Source organism: Battus philenor, unplaced genomic scaffold (genome assembly GCF_028537555.1).
Source record: "Battus philenor isolate CCGP_79_NKW_IND1 unplaced genomic scaffold, ilBatPhil1.0.hap1 SCAF_6, whole genome shotgun sequence".
Taxonomy (NCBI): Eukaryota; Metazoa; Arthropoda; class Insecta; order Lepidoptera; family Papilionidae; genus Battus; species Battus philenor.
Genome location: NW_027181726.1, coordinates 14,486,766 through 14,511,576, shown reverse-complemented (window position 1 = coordinate 14,511,576; position 24,811 = coordinate 14,486,766). Strand labels below are relative to the sequence as shown.

General features: G+C 32.4%; 1 protein-coding gene across 1 annotated transcript; it reads right to left on the bottom strand.

Annotated features, from left to right (window-relative positions):
• Positions 1–23,805, bottom strand: LOC137930587 (23 kDa integral membrane protein-like). Its single transcript, XM_068773881.1, has 5 exons — positions 23,618–23,805; positions 6,786–6,971; positions 2,677–2,859; positions 1,306–1,542; positions 1–303 (listed from the first exon to the last, which is right to left on the bottom strand). The coding sequence occupies exons 1-5, from the start codon at positions 23,678–23,680 to the stop codon at positions 229–231; spliced, it is 744 nt and encodes a 247-aa protein (XP_068629982.1). The 5' UTR covers positions 23,681–23,805; the 3' UTR covers positions 1–228.
• Positions 23,806–24,811: the final 1,006 nt, after the last annotated feature.

The window sequence follows — 24,811 nt, the reverse complement described above, 5'->3', positions numbered from 1 at the left end:
ATATATATATATATATATATATATATATAATTTTTTTATAGAAAAATTATTTTGTTTAGTAAAAAATATTTGATAAGGCCGTTGACATCATGTTATATTAATTATGTATTTATTTAATAATTTGTAGGTTGAAATATAATTATTTTAAAATTATTTCTGGATTTTTTATACTTTTAAGAATAATAACTAATGTGCTTCTCTGATACCGGGTTGTGTCTACCATACTTCTTATGCCGTTTCACGGCTTTTCCCTTCGTTTTTAATTGAATGAGCCAACCATAGTGCCAATACAATGCCAGCGATCTGTAAAAGTAAACATAAAACATAAATTAATACAATTTTCTAGTACGTGTCGTTGTGACAATTCTGGTTTTAAACTATCGCAATCCTTAATCAATTGACTGTTTGGTTCGAGATGTGATCTGCGGAGGCATCACATCTTGAAAGTATCTTTACCAGAATTTAAAACCATTTATTTGCCATGACCTACCTTAGTCTATCTAAATTTCTTACGTCCCCATATATAACATATATATTTTTATTATTAAAGCGAAAGAGTTAAACTCGTATCGAGTCCACTTTCGAATTGCCCCGCTAAACAATAAAATTACCCCTGTGACGCGAGGGCCCAGCCTTGGGAAACACAGACAAACAGTTTTATTCCTATATAGTCCTATGTGATTCACATTTTTTGCATTAATTATATAGTATTTAATGGAATCAGGCGTTACCTCGCGAAAGTCCATCCTAAGTAAGCAAAGGATCAATATTTAGCCACATGCAGTGGTCAACTCTGACTCTATGTTTGGCACTAATCGGTGTAATATAACTCCTGAAGATGCCCCGTGGAGGGGTGAAACACGTGTTGAGTAATTTGGCGGTAGCGGTGGTGTGATTCGCATTGTTTGCCGCATACGCATTTATCAGCGGGCTGGCGGGCGGTGCACTTTATTGCACGACTACCACTGCATGTGCGGAAGTGGCTAAATATTGGTCCTTTTTTTACTTAGGATGGACTTCCGCAAGGTAATGCCTGATTCCATTACATATTATTTAAAGTTCACATTTCTGATCCATAGGTGTGTTCGGAGAAGAACAAAGAATTGACCAGTTTAATATTCGATATTCCTCTACGAATTGTTATCTTTTTAAAATTTGTGCAACATAAACGTTTTCTTATTTCTTTAGCAGATCAATTTGATTATAGGTTCTATTTAATTTGTACTTATAGAATCATTTTCAGGATATCCACAATAGCAATATATGTATATAATAAAAATAAATGAAATACATAAAGCCACTCACCTCCAAGAAACAGAAGAGAATGACGCACACGATAACAGACAGTCCAGCGCTATGAACGGTACTCAAGACTTTGTCCTCACAACCCTCCTTGTAGTACTTCTCCATGGAGAGGCAGTCGGAGCGTTTGATCTCGTCCGCCTGGTCGGAGTTGTCTGGCGGGCAGCAACTGAAGGACGGCTTCAGGCGAGGCTCCGAAGCGCCATAGTTCTCTGGTCCGGTCACACCGCAGCACTCCAGCTGAAATAAATTTACAGCTGCCGTTAGTAAAGGCTCTTTCGGGAGCCCGGTCTCGGGGTTGTAAAATTCTGCTCAGGTACAGGCCTTCAGAGGATCGAAGATCTTGGCTTGGAAAGCTACTTAATCCTACAGAATTAAGAGAGAAAATTAGAAGAAGAACTTTTCTAATTATTACAATAATTAGAAAACCGAACCAAAGTTCGGTCTATTGATAACATTTATTGGCTTATAATACATATTTATTGCTATTTTTATATAGTAAAGTATCAAAGCTTTACTAGCCTATTGAAAATTTGTTGAGATTTAGACATTCCTGAAGGATTAGATAAAATGTTTTTCCTGAAAATCGTACTTTATTACGCCATTGTACCCGCTACCGCCCCATTCTTAATATTTTATGTTGTTATAAAATAATTATTAATTTTATTATAATTATTTTATAACAACATATTAATGAGATAAAGTTTATAAAATGAATGTAATTTTAGAAATGCTAGGCGAGCCGCATAAACATGTTTAACGGGCTGGGTGTTGCTCATCGCTGATCTAAAATATTAACTTAATCATAAGTTCTCATTGGTAGTGGTGCCGCCGTCTAGTGAGCGCGGGAACCTTTGAATGGGGCGGTAGCGGGTACAAAGACAAATGGAATGGCGTAATAAAGTACTATTTTCATGAAAAACATCTTATCTAATCTTTTAGGAATGTTTAAATCTCTCCAATTTTTAATAGGCTAGTAAAACTTTGCCACCATTTGGTGGCACATGCAAAACTGAAACAATTAATAATAATAACCACCGATTTAAAGTTTAGATATAAGCTAGCATAACAGCCACGGCTGTGTAAGCCTGTGTAGTATAGACAAACATATTTATATTTGTACTATATTTCATGACAATCGTGTGAAAGAATATTATGTTTCGCTGTTGGCGTTCCATTTTTAAATAAAGAAATATATTTTTAATGGAATCAGGCGTTACCTCGCGGAAGTCCATCCTAAGTAAGAAAAGGACCAATATTTAGCCACTTCCGCACATGCAGTGGTAGTCATGCATTATCAGCGGGCTGGCGGGCGGTGCATTTTATTGCATGACTATCTTTTCTTACAAAGAAATATAATTTTTATCAACTTACACTAGTCTGAACACGATCCCAGAACTCCCTGTATACGGAGTCCTCTTCCCTGGTGGACTTGTTTTTGATGAACGAAGCTCGGAGCTGGGTCTTCATGGTGCCCTCGATCTGCGGGCGGAGGGCAGCTGCTGCAATCCCCACCGACAGCTCCAGAAGGATGATGATAATGAGGCAGCCAGCGAACTGAAATGTGATAATAAGACACTTTCATCACTATAATCAATTACATAGAGCAACGGAGAGATATATGCTCGGAGTTTCGTTACGAGGACGAATCCGATATGAGGAGATCCGGAAAAGAAACAAGATTACCAACGTAACTCGAATGTTTCAAGGTTCTCGAGTGTCGACCACGAGCTGGTAGCTGCAGCCTAGGCATAGCCCACTAGGTGAACCTACAATAAAGATAAGGTCGCGGACAGTTACTGCAGTTGGCGGACAGTGACAGTTGGCAGCGCAGGGCCAGTCACCGTGAAAATATTTGGAGGAGTCCAATGTCTTGCAGAGGGCGTCTATCAGTTCAAAAGAAAAAGTAGAATTATGGCGGACAGTCCCACTAGGTCGGACTGTCCTGTCCGCGGTGGCAACATGCGCGCCCTGGCGCATGTTTCTGCCGCTACGCAAATACAACTTTCGTAATAATTATTAGGGTTAAATGTAAATATAATAGACCACAACATGATTTATTTTTGTTTTTAACGGCCTCTGCTATTGAGGGCCTTTCGTACCCCTATCTTTGGGATGGACAGGGTCGTTTTTTGTGTTATTAGTTTTTTTCACTGTCTTTTTTTATTTTCATTTTCTACTGTCACATAATCCATCGTTCCATTCTTTCTTTCAACAATTCATTCTTTCTTTCTCTTTCATTCTAATCGTCGTTCAAAGATCGCCTTTTTATTTCTCTATTTTACAATTTTGTTTACATTATTTCACATTTTTATTATATTACAGTTTTATGCGCACTCTGTTACACTGTTTTACTAGTTTAATTTTGTCACATTTCTAACTATTAAGTTACAATAATCGAGAAACGATTCCCTACTTTTGGTATCTTTTAATAAAGAGGCGATGTTTTTCCGAGTTATTTTTACGCTCAACCGGAATGAAATACTAAAAACGAATTGAAATAATGAACCAAATATATTTATTTATTTGTAAATATATTTATGTATTTGTTACAAATTTTCGATTTCAGGCGAGAAAAGTTTTCTTAGTTGTTCAAAACTCAAAAATCAACTTTGTGCGTATAATATAGCGAAAGGCGAATGGACACTGAGTTCCATCAAGACAAGATGGTTTTAAAAGCAATAACTTAATAGTAACAACATGACTTATTAAGTCGCAAGTTAAATATGCTAATCTGCTTGATATCTCAAGTATAAAGAAATTGACGCCTGGTTAATTATAAATATATATGAATATGCTACGTTCAGAGTTTCTGTTGCGCAATACATTTCAGCCGAGTTCAAAGACCTTCCTAGTTTTTATAGCACCGTTCCCAATAAAGGATCCAGGTCATGGCTGTCGTATCGACAAATGTCACGAAACTAGTCGCCGACTGACAAAAAACTACACCTACCATACATTAGCATCATTGTTAAGCCTACCTCATACAGTTAAAGAACTTTATTGTCTCTTGACAATATAATTCATTTATATGAGATAATAATTTAATGAAAACACTTGATTTGTAATCTATTAAATACTATGTAAACGATATTTTGTGTATACACTCATATAATTATAGAAGTCTATCAATTACACTAATTAAAAATAATCACAAAAATTAAAAAAAAACTTATTTTAATCAGATGTGAAAAACTAAAACCAGATGTGTTACGTGAACATCTGTTTTAAAAAAAAAACATCAACGCTTTCCTGTGCTACAAAGCACAAGTGCGAAGTTTGTGAATTTTTCTAGCGATTTTTAAGCTTAATTTGATTATTATTATATGTTTATAATCCAACGTTTTAGGTAACAGTATAGAAAATAAATAACATTTATTTATTTCCAATCTTAGCTGTACATAAAATGGAGTGTAATAAATAAAAACATTTCAATGCTCACTAATAACGTATTATTAGTAAACAAAGAAAGTGCTTAAGATTTGGACTCTATTGCTTTCAATTATTTTATAATGTACAACTATTGGGGAACCGGAAAATTTTGTCGTTTCTGTCATATCTTACAGGAAAATCGATCGATTTTTACCGCTCCGGCATTGAAAATTTATATAATAGATGGCAAAAAGTTGTTGATAACGAAGGTGAATATATTGTTGATTAGAAAGAAATACTTGTTAATAATGTACTCGTGTGAATTTAACTTAAGAAAGCTACATTTCTTTCCGTTAACCCTAATATATAATTAAGCATTTATACATATTGATATATTTATTACTAACAAATAACGTACACAAAAAATATTTAAAAAGAGAACATTCGTGTCATTGTGAAAAAAGTCTGCCTTTAGTTATTTCTTATAATTAATTAAACACACAATCCAGATAGTTCCCTAAATAATTGTTAAACACGTTACGATAAAAATAACCAACGCGTCTGTCTCTAGTTCTAGTGCCCTGTTTTACAAATTTAGAAACAAACATGAAATCATAATGGTCGAAATAGACGACCGCCATTTGAAACAGCACAATTATTGGACGCCACATTTTTTTTAATTTCATAAAACGAACATGCCAATTGCACTGGAAAAACATTTAGCAGTACTAAAAAAAATAGCTTCAAAGTATAAATATAATTAAAATATAGCATCGAGAAATAGCTTCGAAGGATACATATAATTAAAAAATAGCTTTTAGAAATAGCTTCCAAGAATAAGTATAATTGAAATATAGCATGGAAGAACAGCTTACCGGTTTTAATATTAATAAGGAGTTTACGGGATGATACTGATAAGGCACGCCCATGCAGCGTCTAAGATCACATGATATAAATATTGCTTATACGATAATGCTGTTGAAAAGAAGGATGTCTGCGTGGAGTTGAAAACTTGAATTTTTAAAAACTATAATTATGGAAGGAAAGCTGCACATAGACCAGATAGTCTGATATATACACAATAATTTTATACTTTCTATATCTACATCAGTGTTTTTAAATTACTACGCCACCCTATCTGACATAAATATTTTCTGAATTACAGAGAAAAAATGCGAAAGTGTTACCAGTATCGAATTCTCTTTCAAATTTCCTTCCATTAACAATTAAATTGTCTCCCTGTGGGGCGTGGGTCCGACGTTGGGAAACACTGGTCTAGAAGATGGTAGTAATAAAGCTTGGAAATAATTATTATCTTCGTAGCATTAACTTATGCATATTTATTCATTAACAATAAAGTTACAAACAATAGAAACCAACAGGTGACATTTTTAAGGATTTAAAAAAGACCATATATAAATGTGAATATATATATATATATATATATATATATATATATATATGTGCCATTATATTATTGACATATAATTTAAACGACAATGCAAGCTACATAGACAAGGAAATAATATTATTTGTAAGCCAATTAATTTACAGCATTATTTTACAAAATTCAGCTGTAGTCGATGTGACAAAAGTTGGCCGTTGACGCCTTATAATACGGATTATTTTCTATAGGGCTATGTTAAAGATGAATTAATTCCTTGGACATCACCGCACCAAATTCTCTATCCTTAGAGAACTCAAAATAGGGATAGGTTATCAACAATTTGCTAACGAATAATCTTCAAATACTTTGGTATGCTTTCCAAGGAAAAACACAGAAAATCCTTAAAAACTTCTTGTCGATAATGTAGAAGTTAAAAGGGCTAGAAGAGTGTCACATACTCACTGGACAGGCGCTGTTAATAAAGCGTGTAACACTACAGTACTACAAATAAGTTTCCAAAGTAATGTAAAGACATGATTGGCCAAGACCCTTAGTCATGAGGAAACAACTAAAAAGAGAAATAATTTTTTGGTGGTATGTTGAAAATATAGCTTATATAAAGCCTAACTTTGGCTTTAAATAAGCTCAATTTTGAAGATTTAAAAGAATTTATGTCTTGGGTTACTCTGTGTTCTTGTTAAAAGAAGTGAAAAATGTTACTCACGATGTATAAGAGCTTGGGGCTCTCCTTCCAGGCGCCGAAGCATCCGAAAGCCGCAACCACTATGATGAGGACACCGATCGCGATAAGAATAGCGTCCGTCTCGTGGCCGGTGGTCTCCATGCCCGCGAAACCTTTCAGCATGCCCAGATCCACGCATGCTGTTGCTATTATCACTATCCCCAAGATCTGTGAAAATAAATAATAAATTATATTAAATAATTTTTAAAGTTAATTTTTATTTCCTTTTAGGACTAGGCATGCATGTAAGTAAGAAAAGGACCGATATTTAGCCACTTCCGCACATGCAGTAGTAGTCGTGCAACAAAGTGCACCGCCCGCCAGCCCGCTGATTAATGCGTATGCGGCTATGTTTCACCCCACCACGGGGCATCTTCAGAAGCTATGTCACACCGATTAGTGTCAAACACAGAGTAAGAGACTGTCCTTTTCTTACTTAGGATGGATTTCCGCAAGGTAACGCCTGATTCCATTAAATATGCGGATATAATTCGCCGCATCCCTTCACGTGCAGTGGCCGCTTTTTCGAGAATTGGGCGAATGTTTGGTTATTCAAAAGAACCTTTCTTTACGTTGTACTTAAATATATTTAATGTTTGATTCTTTAAAAACACGCTACAGCCACAGACTGCAAAGCATGTAAAACGTGCAAACTGTGAAGTACAATGTCATTAACAGTTATAAATTAAACACATAACAGATCATCATTAACAATCACGACCAGTAAAACAAATTAAAAAATAATAACTTATTTAAGTATTGTTATACTAATTTAAAAAAATAATATATTTAGAAGTACGTATGCAAATATTAGAGTATTCGTTCGTAATAAATAATAAAAAATAAATTGCCTAGTAACAGTTTATATTCTAAAGATATGCACAATAGAATTGTTGTAATTTGAAAAGGTAAACATTAAAAATTAAAAGCATTCTGCCATATGGAGTCGTTGATAAAGGTACCCTATATGTGAGTTTGTCTTTTTAATAATTTACTTTGAAATTAAAATACAATGTAGAGATAAATTTCATGTATATATTAATCAAGAGTTCTTTGATGGTGTTGAATATGTTTTGTGTTCAAGATTTTTATTTTTTACTGTATGTATATTTTAGATGATACTATACTTTTTTATTAAATTATACGATAATAATTCTGCAATAGGAACTGACAGAACATTTTCGAACTCGTTTAAGATACACTTAGAAATAAATAATTGTAGTACTCGGCATTTGATTTGGCGCATAGAATAGAGCGGTAAGGATTACGACAAAGTTGTAGATCGTTGTCTTTATCATAGAGTGCTTCGACTGGTATGTGTATGGTTAAAATTTATTTTGTTTATACATAATATATTATAAGATCAAATAATTTTAGTATCCGGAATTTGATTTGGCGCATAGAATAGAGCAGGAAGGATTACGACAAAGTTGTAAATTGTTGTCTTTATCATAAAGTGCTTCGACTGGTATGTGTATGGTAAATTTTTTTTTACACAAAATTTATTATAAAATCGAAAATTGTTAAAAACTGATGCTATATACAGGTTGCTTCTAACAAACCTTTTTTTAATACTATGGGGCGACCTATGGCTAAACTTTAGAAATATTCTTACCAACTATATATATATCTATATAACAGTATCGTTGCTCATAGTTTTCTCCATATTATTCCTGGTTCAGAATGTTGAAGAACTTCGCAAGAAACTCGACAGTTAGTTTGATATTTTGATGATGATAAAATCACTGCAATTCACTGAATATAAAGTTATATGGCCCTAATTTTTTTAAACCCAACCTTGTGCTGTGTGAATTCGTTCCATCTCGCTAATAGATCTTCTATTTAAGCCCCCACGCATATTTAGTTACCCGAAAGTTGTCTTAACCTTATGTCTTACGGAATAAGGTGTATATTACAAATGATGGTATATGATTTGATAAAAAATACGCTGTGGTTATTTGAGTATATGAAACCAGTACTCGCATGAATAAACAAACATTGGCCGTTTGCTTTTACGACTGCCATGTGTAAGCTGTGTGTTTGTTGTTTTAATTAATGCTAGATTTGACTCTACAAAAATTTAGATTTTAATTTAGGAAGTTTTAAGTCTGTAAACGTTTCAACAAATTGTAAATAAAATGTGTTCGAAATATATATATATGTATATATATATGTATGTATATATATATATATATATATATATTATAGAATCTCTATTTTCCTAGGTCACGACAAAACGAAACAACGACTTACAGTACCCGGCGATAAATATTGAACATCGACATTTGGAAAGAGACAATCCGGCTAATTTCCGCTTCGTAGCACACTATCTCTGTCCCACACTATCTATGTGACGTTTTGTTAGTAGTATTTCATGTGACAGCGAAAGAAATGAAATTACTAAGAAGAGTTGTTAAGAATTATTTAAACTTTGCCTATTTGACAGTTAGAGATTGCGATACGAAAAAAAGACAAAATGAACAAAATACATATACAGTGTGTTTTGAATTAAGTAGTAAAAGCTTAAAAAGTGAAAGGATATTAATGTTCATTTGTCAGCAATAAGCATTACAGTTTTTACACCTAATTACAATCAACCTGTATCGTGATTACTCTCAAATATGTTGGCTTAGTTTATTATTATTATTAGCACATTTTTGTACACCATAGACAATAAATAGAGGAAAAAAGGAATCTATTTATATGGTACAACAGGCGGTCTTATCGCTCGAGGCGATCTCTACCATCCAACCTTTGGATGAAGACATGAAAGAGAGGGCAGTTTAGGGTGTAGATATATACAAATACATACATATATACAAACACACCACTACAAATATATATACATATAAATACACATACATTACCATACAAGCATATATACATACAAGAATGCTTACATATACATATATACCCAGTTTATATTTCCTATTTGAATGTAACAGTCCAATAACGAAAGCCTACGGGAACAAATATTAAACAATAATTAATTTTAATATGTAGCAATCAGATCTGTATAAACGCTTTTTCTTAATATAACAGTCTCTTTCAATCCTTTATGTGTCATGCCCCACCTAAGCCTTTCTAAAATCCTCCCCCCCTTCCTATGTGACATTTATATTTTTTATATTAAAGCGACAGAGTTAAACACGTGTCGAGTTAACTTTCGAATTGCATCCTTAACAATCAAATTGCCCTCTAATGAGCAGGGGCCCCACGTTGGGAAACACTGTACCTATATTACCATTACGTTATTTATTGTTTCTAAAATCATTGATTTTTGGATAGGATATACCATTTAATTAACTGCAAATGGGCTATGCGTTCTCTTTTTTAAATCAAAACATTTAAAACAACTAAAATAAATCACCCAATAAGAAAGAGGAGTCATTTGAGAAGAAAATTTGTTAAATTTTAAATTACATATCTTGTGAGAATCTAACCTATGACTGGAAGTTCAATTAAACCAAATTATACAGTTAATTGTTAATAAACGAAGCTATATGGACGATATCATAATTTTAATTATCTCTGCAGCTGCTATATTGTTTTAACTCTCATTAAAACATTCTTTCCGGCAGCTGGTGATATAAAGAATTGCTACAAAATACTGAGTAAACGTATCCATTTATATATATAGTGCTTCAAACTTCTTTGACATTTACAGCTTTATCAAACTGTAAATTGTGTATAAAAAGAATGTTTCACTTATAATCTTTACTTAGTTTACCGCGTGGTACACGCTTTTCTCCAATCCCCAATCTACAATCACTACAATAAAATTAATATTATCAATTAAGCTTAGTCTTCACCGCTTGGAACTTCGTCGGAGCGTCACATGTAGGCTTTATAACACGATTCTTTAGGTTTCAGTGTAGTTCACAGACCCTTGCGCTCCGTGTACTCGTGTCAGAAGCTGTAAAAGCCTTACGACTAACAGCATTTACATCTTCGAAACAATATAATACAATACTTAATATGTCAATGTCCTCAATGCTTAAAATTAATAAAATGTTTTGAAATACTACATCAAAGTATATTCTTATGTAAAGTGCTTATAAATTTTAAATTTACTGCTTCATCAAACTTTGCATAAAACAAATTTCAATGACTTTAGATATCAGTATTTATTTCGATTCATAATTTATTTCATCCGTAAGACGTTCATTGTTATAGATTGTCCTGTTCCGTATATTTCTGATAGGACTGAGATGAGGTGAGATCGCCTGTTTGTGGTTTCTCCTCCAGAACCTTGAGAACCTAGCTGCTTAACTTTTATTTGTCTTTGGATATCCTCACTGCTTTCGGGCATTTGACAGCAAATCACCTTTACATTTATCCCTTTAAACTTTTTACGACGTTTTTCCAATCACCCCATAGACTCTACTTTTACACTATTTATATTAGTTAGAGCTTTATTCGTCGTCTCTATTTATAGAACTGAAATGTGGGCGTCCACCCGCTCCTCAACTGCAAACAGCGTGGGTCAACCGATGTTGGATCCGGATTCATCCTTGACTTGCCTATGTGAGTCCACGCTGCCGTTAGTCCAAGCCGCTTATACACAACATCAACACAATACAGCTCTACTCGGATAGAGCGGTCTACGTGCAAACGTCATTGTACAAGATATTGTGAACTATGGAAGACAAAACCCTGTTCCTAACAAAATAGGGGTGGAAGGAGAGGTCCTAATAACGGAGGCCTCATAAAAATAAACGTCATTGTACAACTGGAATGCGTCTGGCCAGATTCTGTTTATTTTTAAGTTCACGGACCCTTCCGCTCCTTCAACTCAGTTCCTAAGAAGCTGTAAAAGCCTCCGTGCTACCATCAACTTCAACCGAAACCAAGCAAGCACTCCAAGGCCATAGGTCTTCCTTAAAGATATCTATGAGGAGATATACCATAATGACCATGCTTGGCTGGCGGGTTGGATGCAGTATGTAACATAAAAGTACACAGAAGAAGCTGCAGCTATACCCCTAAAAACTTGATTGTGAGCAGTGACAATTCGATATAAATAATTCACTAAGTCTGAATTATATTTAAGACTTCGAAATATTCAAACTTGCGACCTACAATCGCAAGTCACAATCCACTGATCAATGATATGTATTATCCATTTCAAAGCAATGCAAGGTTATAGATACGTTTTTTACATAGACCTATCACGAATATTTGACACGTGAAACATGACACGCGAAATAACTACACAAAATTTAAATAAGGAACCATTCATTGCTTTACTTTTGTCGTCCATTTCTAAATAGTGTTTTGAATTGAAATTAAAATGAACTTGACCATTAATGACACACACGAGACGATGATGAATCGAGTGACGTAACGATGACGTCACACGATGTCATCACGCCGAGGTAATTTGCCTCGACTTCATTGGTTCATACCTTGAATTGATCTTACTAAGTCATTGTAGTGATACACCTGCGGAATTGTGTTTTAGTCTTTAATGCAAATATATTCTCGCATTATTTTAACTGCTTTATATTATTTATATATTTTTTATATTATATATATATATATATATATATTTATTTATTATATTGTTGTACAATCCCGGACAATAATTGTTTTCATCTCTTCGCAATTGGTGTCGATTTAATCGTCTTTTTTATGACTTTTGAACAGTCGTTTTAATATTTAATTGTAAAGTAACAATTTTTTGTGAAAAGTAGCCCGGCGGTGGAGGCCTGAGAAATACGATCCCAGGTCGCAGGTTCATTCGTAGTAGTAGTATAAAAAATTAATACTTTATGCAATAATTATATAGGATTGCCGCTGCTCACAAACATATTTCCAGGGGATGGGCAGCGGTATCCTCTGCATACCATAATACCACACTGCGGTCGCCAACTGGAAGAGGCACTGCAGTTGGTATCTATGAGTTAAAAAAGACGGCGACTATTTCTTTAACCTTAGTTAATTGCTTGCGTTGATGACTTGTTCTGATAAAGGAAAAATTGATTTTAATTTTTTTTTTAATTTTGTAAAACTGGCCAGTTCTAAAAAGTTTCAATGTCACTTTTATATCATATTATCATTTTGATTTAAGAATAAAATTAAAAATAAGATCTTGATGTCTATAATTTGCCGTATTCTTACAGTCAATAATTTTAAAAACTACATTGTATTCTAAATCAAAATTTTTGACGAAAACTTCTTTTTATAAATGTCGATATTTCAATAATATTACGATTCACATAAATAACGTAAATATCAGAGACATATTTGGGAGGTGATAGAGGGTCCGTTGTTGCTAAATGACAATTACCCGTTTATAGTAGACGGTAACAAGCCTTTACGGATAAAAGAAAACTACATCCAGTCGTGTTATACCCTTGACCCTTTTCCGATGATGTTTTTATGTCAGTAATAAGGTACACAGACTATTGTCGATAAAAATAAATGAAATTAAGGTTTCTGTTTGTAATATTAAAACAACCGCTTGTTAGAATTTTGCTGTGGAGTTTCTTCCTGCTTCTTCCCCACAACTAGGATATCACCTTGCGAAGCGGAGTACAGTCAAAATAAATAGATTAAAAAATATTAAGTTGTCGATCAATAAGACTTCTGGTTAAAGTTCCAATGTTGAATAAACGAATTTTATCTTTTACGATACTTGTACCAAAATTATTTTTTTTTTAATTTTTGTCTGTCTGTGTAACTATTTGTTCCGGCTAATCTCTGAAATAGATAAACCGATTTTATCGGGACTTATATATTATAGCTTATGATCCTTGCAATATGTAAATAAAAAAGAATTAAAATTAAAACTAAAAAAAATGTTTTTTTTTTCAAATTCCACGCAGATGAAGTATGGGAAACAGGTAGTCAAAAAATTAGTTTGATTTTAGAAATTAAATACAGAAACAGTTATGTTAGGAGGTACAATAATGCTCAGACGCAAGAACTGTTCACTGTATTCACACGAAAAATGATAAAAAAATGTAGTTAAAGATAAGTATTTGCAACGCCAACAAAAAGAAAGAGGTAGAGAAAGAAATTATTATATGTGGTCTCACACAGTTAGCAAAACATAGTAAAAGACTAATAACTGAAAGCTTCCCGTGAAGTCAATCCTTTCAAATATTCTTCCGAATATTTGGAGAGAGTGTACACTATACTTTACTCTATGATCCTACGCCCCATTAGTGATGAAGATGGCGTAAATTTCCAGGAGGACCTGTCATGAACTTCGCGCTTCATTTAGCTCATTTATGTTTGACAATCTTTCTTTATATATAGTGAGAAGCCCTACATAACGCGCAATTAAATTCGTTTCTTATGTTCTTCAATATCAAAGAGATCTGTGGCATTTAATAAGTTCCTACCGTACCTAGTTACCAACCTCTAATCCAAAATGGATAGAAGAACTTTTCTTATCCTCACTTCCAAAAAGATCTAATTCACTTTTTCAATTCTTGCGTAACTTTAACTTCAAAATTCTAATTCATTTCTCGTTTTTCAAACTTCAAAATTGGAACTCCTTGCTTTACTCAATGTCAAGTAGACGCGTAGGTATATTTTTAATCTGTGACTCAGAGAAATATAAGCATAAATAATTGCTTAAAAAAATTTAAAACAGTCAAATAAATCGTTCAGTAAGTACTACAGTTGGACATGAAAGCCGATAAGGTTTGGCGCTCGCATTCGCAAATGTAAATTATGCCTGTAATATATAAACGCGAACGAACATAAAGGTCGACAAAAGTAGGTACACCATTATGTTTTATGAAACACGCTACTTTTACTATACATATTTGAATTACCATAATAATTAATGTTGTTTAAAATGGAACTTGTAGTAATTTTTTTTATAATCTATAACCGTTTGTTTCGTGTAATGAATATTTTACTGTTAATATTATTTCTTACATATAAATAATATCTAGGTCGTAAAAAGAATCTATTAGAAGCGATTCATTCCACATTTTGAAAAACAAAATCTTGTGCCTCATTTGTCATGTATATAATAAGCTAAGGATTAGAAAGATTATTTATAAATACACAAGCTGTGTCCCGCAATTTCGTTTGCGTGGAATTTAACAAAAAATATTTAGCATATTAAGATTTTTTTGTGTTTATTTTAATTGTATGAGTCTAACATAAATTTCTCAATCCACATAAATTCTTATGTCAACCACAACTTGAAATGTCTGTCTGTCTGTTTTCGTTTCAATTGAAATCAACATGAACTGTCACGGCAGTATAAGAAATTCATTGAAATGACAGTGACGCCATCTGTCGAAAATTTGTCACACTGGCTTAGAAACGTTTTTGAACGCATGCACAACAACTTTGCTTAAAATCATCACATAATCAGATGCATAGTTTACGATTCTATAAAGGACATACAGACAAACATTGATTTATATATATATATAGAAGATTCACGTTATCAACTGCGCCAGATAGTGTCACAGCCAATTCTTAATTTAATATTTTATTTATTTACAAATGTTATTGGCTATCGAAAAAAAGCGTAGGGAAAGGCTAAGTTAATTCTTGAAATGATTCTGTAACAGTCAACTCTAAAAGTAAAAACGTTTTTCGTAAATCAAAAAAATATGTAATATTAATTTTGATTAAAATAAGTAGCATTTTGAATTTTCAAAATCGTCAAATCGTTTAAGCTTGTCTTCGGACAAAGGCTTTATCAGCTTTCTATTTCCTTTGCTATGCTCTACATTGGACCCACTAATTTCCTAATATCATCCTGCTATCTATTATTTTGTCTTCCTTTACCTCTTTTACAGTTTTGGGGACACCACTGTTTTAGTATTTTTCTCTATCATCATGTACACTTTATCCGTCAGCACTTTAATTATTTCTAACTTGTGTAGGAATTTTTAAATTTAGTTTTGCTTTTTATATTCTTCAATTTTATTAGATCCTTTCCTTTGACTCCTATCATGCTTCTCTTTATTCTGTTCAGACATGGGTATTGTAAGAACATCTATGCATTAATTGCTAGCAAAGAAACTATACCTTCATATCTTTAAAGCGTATGTACCTATACCATCAATTAAACTATATATAGTATTTGTTAATATATACATATTCTTAGTTGAAGTAAACAAAAAGAAATTTTTAAATATATTTACTTCTGTCAACTACAAGAAAGATTTCATCGTTGTTTTTCAGGAGGTGAAGAGCTTCAAAAACAATTTTCATACAAACAAAACCATGAAACAATACTAGTGATATAAGTAGGGTGTAATTTATAGTTTTGCCATAGTAAAATTCAGGTCGTGGGGTAGCAGGTGGTTCATATCGAGCGGCCTTTCATTTCCGACCGACCTGGTTTTCTTTGTAAAATCGTTTCTACAAGATTTTCTATTTAAACTTTTTCATACATTTTACTAACAGAGATTTTTGAACCAGAACTTTATTATTCACATCAAAATATAACACATTGATTAACTTATTTTAATTTATTGTAGTAAATAAAACAGATCATATAATGTAAAAAAAAACAAAATAATCATATTTAACGAAAAAAAAAGCTTTTGTAAGAGTTGCATTTGTCGCAGTTGTCATTTTATCCTATAGACACTCACTATTAGGCATAGGCCTTCCCCAAAAGGGGATATACTATAATCGCCACGTTTGGCAGAAGGATTAGCGATCACAGTGGTTATGATACGCAAGGGACACTGCTGCCCATTCTCTGTAAATGTTTTCGTTGCTGTTTATCTATCTATCATTAATTGTAATGTTTCGTACAAGGTAATCACTGCTCACTTTTATCGTGAGACTGACAAATAAGTAATACATTAATTTTTATAAAACTTCAACAGCTATAACTAATCAATGTATATCATTTCGGTTTTATGATTAAGTTGTTAAAATGATTTTTGGTGTCGTAATGAGTACAGACAAACACTTGATTACTTTCAAAGATTACTTTAGCAACGACGCAATAGACGAGACGTAATAATCTAGTTATATATAGTTCTGTTAATGTCTCCTGCATTTTATAATGGTCACTAAGTGTCACACAATTTGTTCCAATTCCTCGAATGACCACTATTGTGGGATATGAAGGTCAAATTGATTGTCCGGTGTTAATTTGCGCTGATGACGACAATATAACTGTCGTGTACTACGTAAAAATAAAATTCCTGTTTCGTTTGTTTTATTTCTGGTTGTCAGATTGACAGTCCAAATATAACCTTATCGAAGTCTCACTTCTTCATCATCTCAAGTATTTATGTATTTTGTAACTAGCTTTCTGCGCAGACTTTATATTGTCATGTGTTATTGAATCTATTTATTAGTTAAACGTAAAATAAACAAATTAATTATATTGTCTATGTACAATAGTCGATGTAATATGTTGAACTGTCAAACGCGCGAAGTTCAGAACAAACTGTCAATTGCGCAAAGTTTTAGACAGTGTTCTAACTCGTATGTTCTTATAAACCTTCTAGAATGTACATTAATAAAAGAAGATAAAAATAGGAAGAGACTAGCATGTTCCTAATGGAATTTGTAATTAAATTGTTTTACGTTCCGATGTTTGTCATTATTTTAAATAGAATCTTTACTTAGTTAACATTAGTGATTTCTTATAAATGTTTATGTTCGGTACTTATACCTGAAATATTCTAATTTTCTTCATCATTATCATCACTATCATCATTACAATAATATATATTACTTTAGGACGTGATCTATTTGCATAGCTTCAGTTATTAAAGTGGGTTAGCTGAGGAATGAGTCGATGATGCCGGCACACTGGCAAAGCTGATTAGATGATCGATTTCATGCTGACCGAATCCTTCGTCGTAAATAAGTCGTCGATTTACCTACGCAACCTTACAGTCTTGCAAGCCGTTCATAGTTCAAGCCTATAGCCTCGAGAACATAGACTTCTCCCCTGCATTTTTCTAGCTTAGTTGAATATAACAAAGTTATAACTTATGAATTACAGCAGCAATGTCAAAATAAAATTACGATAAATTTTACATACCTATAGACTGAATTAATACGTCTGATCCGTATTATTCGATTCACCGGAAGAAATTACTTATGTACAACATATATTGTCGCGCGATAATAAAGTACGTTTGACGAATATGTTTTTAAATTATATTAATTTTTACTGAACCTATTTTTGATGGTATGTTAAGAAGAATGTATGTTTTAATCGTTGTGAATGCAAATTCTAAATTTAAATGTGATTATAGAATATCAGATACACAGGTACCAAAATGAATTACATACAAAACTATTCTTCCTAATATTTATCAATGTCCCACTTACACTGCTTGTAATGTAAGTCAATGGATAGATCGATGACCTGGTTAGCTTTGCTGTCGTTTCGACTATAATGACATTTGTTATTAAATATTATCGTGAACGTAATTACACCTGGGAAGCACAAGCTTTAGCGTTTGATAGACAGCTTGTGAATGTATCGACACAATTAATCAAAGTCATGTGTACTTTTGTATAAATCGCGTGCAATGGACAGCGTACAAATCATTATTGTCACTTCTGTACATCTACTGAAGTATAACACGCTGTTATATTACAGAATTTTTAATTTTGTAAAGTGTATCGATTTATTGCAGACCGCGATCGAATACTGCGTATTCAAAATGTGAAGAATAATTTCAGCTAAATAAGTTGAGATAGTGTTTTAAATGTTTTAAAAAAATTTATGTAAAAATGTAGGAAAAAATTTCGCCCCTGATATAACAATTATATATCAGAAAAACTCAAATGGGCAGTTTCAATTGTCATTATAAATATATTCAATTTTTGCAAGTTTCTGCACAATTTTCTAACTTTTTCTTCTATTAAGAACCTTCTGCAAAGAATTAGGTAAGTTATAAAAATATGAATGACATATATAATTCGTTCTCAAAGACATGACCAAAGATATTATATATTACACACGTGTGTCCTAGGAGGCTAATGTCCAAATGTGTACTTTCTATGGCTATGATAGATAATATAATTTTTATCATTATGTTACATTATATCAAAGTAATAATATGTTATGGTATTATTAATATTAAGAGGCATGCTTTTCGTACTGTCTATGATATCTTCATAAGTATAGTAAGTAATCCAATTTGGCACAAAATGATTATGTTAAAGTTAAATTTACCCTTAGCATTTATTCAGTACGTTATCACAGGGTGAGTTGTGGCCGACACTGACATGTAATTAACAATGCGTTTGGTGCTAGCCAGTGTAACACGCAAACTACAAATCAGACTTAATGTATTCTATAGTAATTTGAAAAAGTAAAAGGAATAAGGAAACATGTTACAACTATATAAAAGATACTTACCTACATTCCGAACTACCATTTTTAGAACACACATTTGATCCGGTAGTTTTTAAAAGTATAAACGTGTTTATTGATTATAGGTTTATAAGCTAGGGCTAAATTTTTAGCTCTTTTATCAGCAAAAAGCTATTAAACTTTTACGTCTATTTCTAATCATCCAGTAACAAATAATCACTCTGAAATTCTATTTAAATGCGACAGGTCAAACATTTCTAATAGTACAGAGTCTTTAAGTACAGATAGTAAACAATAATAATTAACATTTGTGTTTATCCGAACTTGAAAACATTCTTACTTACTTTATTATCATTAAGTTGTTAAATATTTCTTATACCGTTGATTTTGGATAGGTTTTATCATACATTAAAATTTAAAACAAATAAGCTATACATTCATCCATTTAATTCTTTTACATCTATAATCAAACTTGTTCCTGATCTTAACAAACCTCCTGATGAAGACTCTATTGGTATCTTCGTAGATTTAAGTTATAAAGTTGCATAAGTACACAATTGGTCAATTAAAATGATTTTTTAAGTATATCAATACATCAAAAATATCGTATACCATTGCAAATAAAATGTAATTATGTTATTAAAAGTGTATGAAACACAAAACTTATTTCTGTAAATAATCTTTTTTTATTATTAAAATTTAATACAAATAAATGATGACACTGAAATACTTTATATTTATGTGTGTTATTATGAGTGTCACGGGCCAATAGACAACATATCGAACCTGGAAGTTTATTATAAATAAACAGTGTATAAAACTCTTTATAAGAGATATACTGCAATATATTCGTAACAATGGTCTAATTGAATAATCAAAACTTCTGATCACTGCATCATGGCTTACGGTGCATCACATTATGCATCGAGCACATGTTACCACACACCCATTGACGTTATAACATAGGCCACTATTGAATGATACGTCCTTGCGCTTTTGTATGACTCCATTGTCTATGGCATGGCTTGTACTGTAACCTATAGCTTTATATACCTTACTTAGTTGTATTATATAGTCGACTAAACCATGAAGGGTTTGGTAGAGTGATCATATTTGTGGATTTATTACATCGGCACACAGAAAAATGCTTGATGCAATATGTAAGCTAAGTTCGGATTCATATATTTCATATACCTATTAAATATGTTAACTTATTAAGAAGCGACCACTAGCTACTATACGACATACGATACGACACAATGAAGGTTGCGATATGTCGCTTCGTTACGATCTTTTGGGAGATTTATACTTTGGAATAGACGTCTATCGGATGACATATACTGGTTTCCTCAAGGTTTTTATTTCTCAACATTTATTATTTATTTTAGACGTTATGTTACTGTTTATATTACAGACTTGGAGACAAAGGTAGCCACCAAGAACCTTTCGGCTCCAACTGCAATCGATTGCATGAGAAATATCCACTGCCACTACAGACAAGTAATTCTTCGAGCTACGTCCGTGATCTTGGTTCTTCTACAGATCTCATTTCTAATTCGATCTTACAATATTTCTAGTATGATTTACTAGAACACAATATTACATGTTTATATGTAACTTGTGTCGTGTTTGATTAGTTGACCAGTTAGTTTCGGGAGCACGTGACAATTGGGTGAGTCAACATTGAATGACTCACAGTTGATTAAAGCACCATGGTTAAGTCTATTGTGAATGTCCGACGGCGTTATTTTTACGCACGTGGTTTTTATTTCGGAGTTTCGAAATTGGAGGCGTTTGTTGAATGTACATCTAATATCTTTGGAATTGTTTCATAAGGGATATTACTTCATCCTTTGTTAAAAAACAAGTGAAATATTTATTTATTTATTTACTTAAATTTCTTATACTATGTATATCAAAACTTAAATATATACCTTTTCCCCGTGTATATGTATATACTTATAAATGTGTAAAAAATGTGTTTATTTGTTTGTATGTACACCCTAAATTGCTCTCTCCTTCACGTCTCTCATTACCATCCAAAGATTGTCTGGTAGAGATCGCCTCGAGCGATAAGACCGCCTCTTATATATCTAAAAATTGATATTTTTTTAAGTTATTATCTATGGTGAACAATAGAGTGTAAATTTATAAAAAATAAAAAAGGAAACTTAATGGCAAAGGAAAAACTCAATTGTCACTGCGCATTTGATAGTTCGCTATGAGCTTCGAGCTCGATTTCTTGAGCTTTTTTTACTTGACTTGCACTGCTGCCCTAGTGACATTTTCAGACCCCACGGGCGCTGGGCATCAGTGCTCTTATCTTAAAGCCTCTTTTAAGGTAGCGATGCTCTAGGCCTCTCTGGGAAACCTGGGCTCGGGTCTATACACACAACAATTTCACCCTAAATTAAAATTGAAGATGATCACAGCTGCATTGGTCGGTATTTATTGATCAAAGATTTTTTTTTCATTTAATTAATAAATAAAATGCTTTCTCTGAAATTTATATTGGAAAGAGAGAGAGCAACACTTTCCTGAAGTATTAGATCTGCTGGGACAGCTTATTCATGTATAAAATATAATAATACACAATTATTGTCACAATATCGTCAGCTTATCAAATTATAGTGAGCATTGGTAGCCCTGCTGTGGTGGAATGAGACTTTTATTCCGGTTGCGAGTTTTATTCCTATATTGTCCTATGTGATTCACATTTTTTGCATTAATTATATAGTATTTAATGGAATCAGGTGTTACCTCGCGAAAGTCCATCCTAAGTAAGCAAAGGATCAATATTTAGCCACATGCAGTTGTCAACTCTGACTCTGTGTTTGACACTAATCGGTGTAATATAACTCCTGAAGATGCCCTGTGGAGGGGTGAAACACGTGTTGAGTAATTTGGCGGTTGCGGTGGTGTGATTCGCATTGTTTGCCGCATACACATTTATCAGCGGGCTGGCGGGCGGTGCATTTTATTGCACGACTACCACTGCATGTGCGGAAGTGGCTAAATATTGATCCTTTTCTTACTTAATTATATAGAATTACGACTGCACACAGATAAGTTTCCAGAAGATAGGCAGCAGCTTTCTCTATGTACCATATTAACACTGCGATCGCTAACCCGCCTGTCAAATGTGGCGATCATGGTATATCCCCTTTGAGGGAGGCCTAGATGATTTTTTTAATGACTAAACTAACTGACGATTGATTGAAATACAGGATCTTAGCTCCTTAATCTGATTATCCTGTTTTGGTTGGACATTTGCAGCTAAGCTGTATTTCTTTTCTTAATGAATAAAATTAAAAAACATAAACAAATGTAAACACATTGACATTACGATATTTTTTTTCCTGTTGCTCCATATTAGTGAAGGTAAAACTAGTATTATTCTTGAATAGCATCATATTTTGACGTATTTTACTTACTTCTTCGCTACATTACGAGTTTATTGAAATATCTATATATTTATTGTTTATTTTTGTGTAAGAGACAATTAATTAAAATTAAAAAGTGAACTAGAAATAATAAATGCAGAATTCGGTGTATTCCGGTATGTTGGTATTTATTTGTTTTAAATTGATTTGTTGATATTTATATTTCCCGCTACTAACCAGTCTTATAACAAAACTTTGTGCTAGTCAAAATAAACTATGTCCAGCCGTGGACATCTTTTATTGAAAATTATAATGTTGATTCTAATCTCTATTTATTTATCGTAACATAATTTTAAAAGTGTATTTAATTGTTAGGATGTTACAGTTATAAAAACTGTATCATAGATAAATAAATAGTAAATGTCAGATCATAGCTTACATATATTTTTGGCCAGTGTTCAAGATATTTCCTTCTGTTCATTGAATACCTTATTTTATCATACATTTTGTAATTAATTTTTAATTTATTTGGAATAATATTGATCCATGACAGATATAAATTAAAAATTATTAGCAATACATCACTTTAGTAAGTTCAATTTTCAACGAATTAAAATTATAATGTTAAGTTGAAATAATGACGCCATTGTTGTGACGTTAAACACATTAGCTGTTAACATGAACACGGAATTGTTAATTAAAATTCACGGCTCTACCAAATAAGTATATCAAGTGTAATTAATAAAAAATAACAAGAAAACAGTGGAAACTTATTTAATAAAATAAAAGAGTACAGACATTACCTATGTAATTATTTTGGTATAAACTGAAATCATTTATGATTTTTCATGACTATAAAACATTAAGTCATTCATTACACAACTTATTAAGTGTGAAAAATGAAATAAATAAATTACTATTTGAAATTTATTTACGGATAACATATTAAGTCATATTGGTCGCATTATTTTAAAACAATGTAGAATTCTTGGAATAATAACATAAATAAATATTACGTATCCTTTTGACTTTTAATGGAATTTTAAATTTATACAGTAATCATAAATCCTTAATTAAAACACTTAATAATATATAATATATACGTAATATATTAAAAAGTTTTTTATATAAATAAATCAAATACTAACCAAAAATAATCCGTTGAAAACAACGAGCAGATATTTAATGCAGTTCATACCGCAGCCCTCCATTTTTTAAAACCGACCGACGTTAATGTCACAGATAAATAAGAGCGCGCTCACAGATAATTAAATCGGAATTATTTGTTTTTAATATCCCCGAACGGCGACGGAGCGCTCACACATGCGGCGTCTACTTCGATTCGCGGCGGAATGACTTTGGTGGACGACGTGCGGTGGTTTTAGTACTCCATACTATGGTGGCGTGAAACAGCCTGTAAGGGTTGAAGTCACGCATTTCAAAGGTTCTCAAACTTTCAATTTAGAACCACTGAAATGCGTGAACTGTTATAAATAGCTAAATAAATTTATATTATGTATTCACTTACAAAGTTTATATAGTATTTACATGAATATGCTTCATATGTTTCTAACAGCCATGTAAGTAAATTATGAATATAAAAATCATTATTTTATTTAGCCTATGAGATCAATATAGTATATATAATTCAACGTACACAAAGAAAAAATATATAAAATAATGAAAATACAATTTTTTAAGTAGCTATAAAATTTAACTGTCAATTATTTACCAAATACATAAAAAACAATAACTTTGCAGAAATAAAAGCAACCATTATTAACATATAAAATAGGTATCTATGATCAGCCTATGGTAGACTTAACTGGACGTCAATTGACTATTTTTTAACACTTATCTGTCCGTGTTTGACCACCAACATGCCTGATGAAAAGCTGCGATGTGGTTGAAGATGAAACACGCTTACTCAGAAGATTTCTATTCTCTCTAACGCTGAAGACTTCGGTTATAATCCTCTGGAGATAAGAACGCCGCAGATCGTTCCATATTTGGTCTATCCGGATCAGAAACTTTGATTCGAAACGCTTGGTACGCCTTAAATGAAACTTACAGTGTCGGGATTGTAGTGAGGTGACTTGAGATGTAATCTGTCGTATGTTTAATAAATAATTTATGGGCTTGAACTTGAATGGATTACAGATTCGCTCATGTTGACGTCTTAAATATTTTATATAATAATCGACATAATGTCTAATAATGACAATAATGTCTAATTCTTTATATGTATTCATATACAAGGTGATTAGATATATGCGGAAAAGCTTTAAAGTGGTGAATATATAGCTCATTTAAAATCTTTAAAGCTTTTACACTTATGTAAG

Bases quoted from the DNA above. Each gene is read 5' to 3' on its own strand.
- LOC137930587 (XM_068773881.1), bottom strand. From the start codon at position 23,680: ATGGAGGGCTGCGGTATGAACTGCATTAAATATCTGCTCGTTGTTTTC. The intron at 2,860-6,785 runs GTGAGTAACATT...ATCACATTTCAG, and splicing joins GCCCCAAGCTCTTATACATC to TTCGCTGGCTGCCTCATTAT. The intron at 1,543-2,676 runs GTAAGTTGATAA...AATTTATTTCAG, and splicing joins GGGATCGTGTTCAGACTAGT to CTGGAGTGCTGCGGTGTGAC.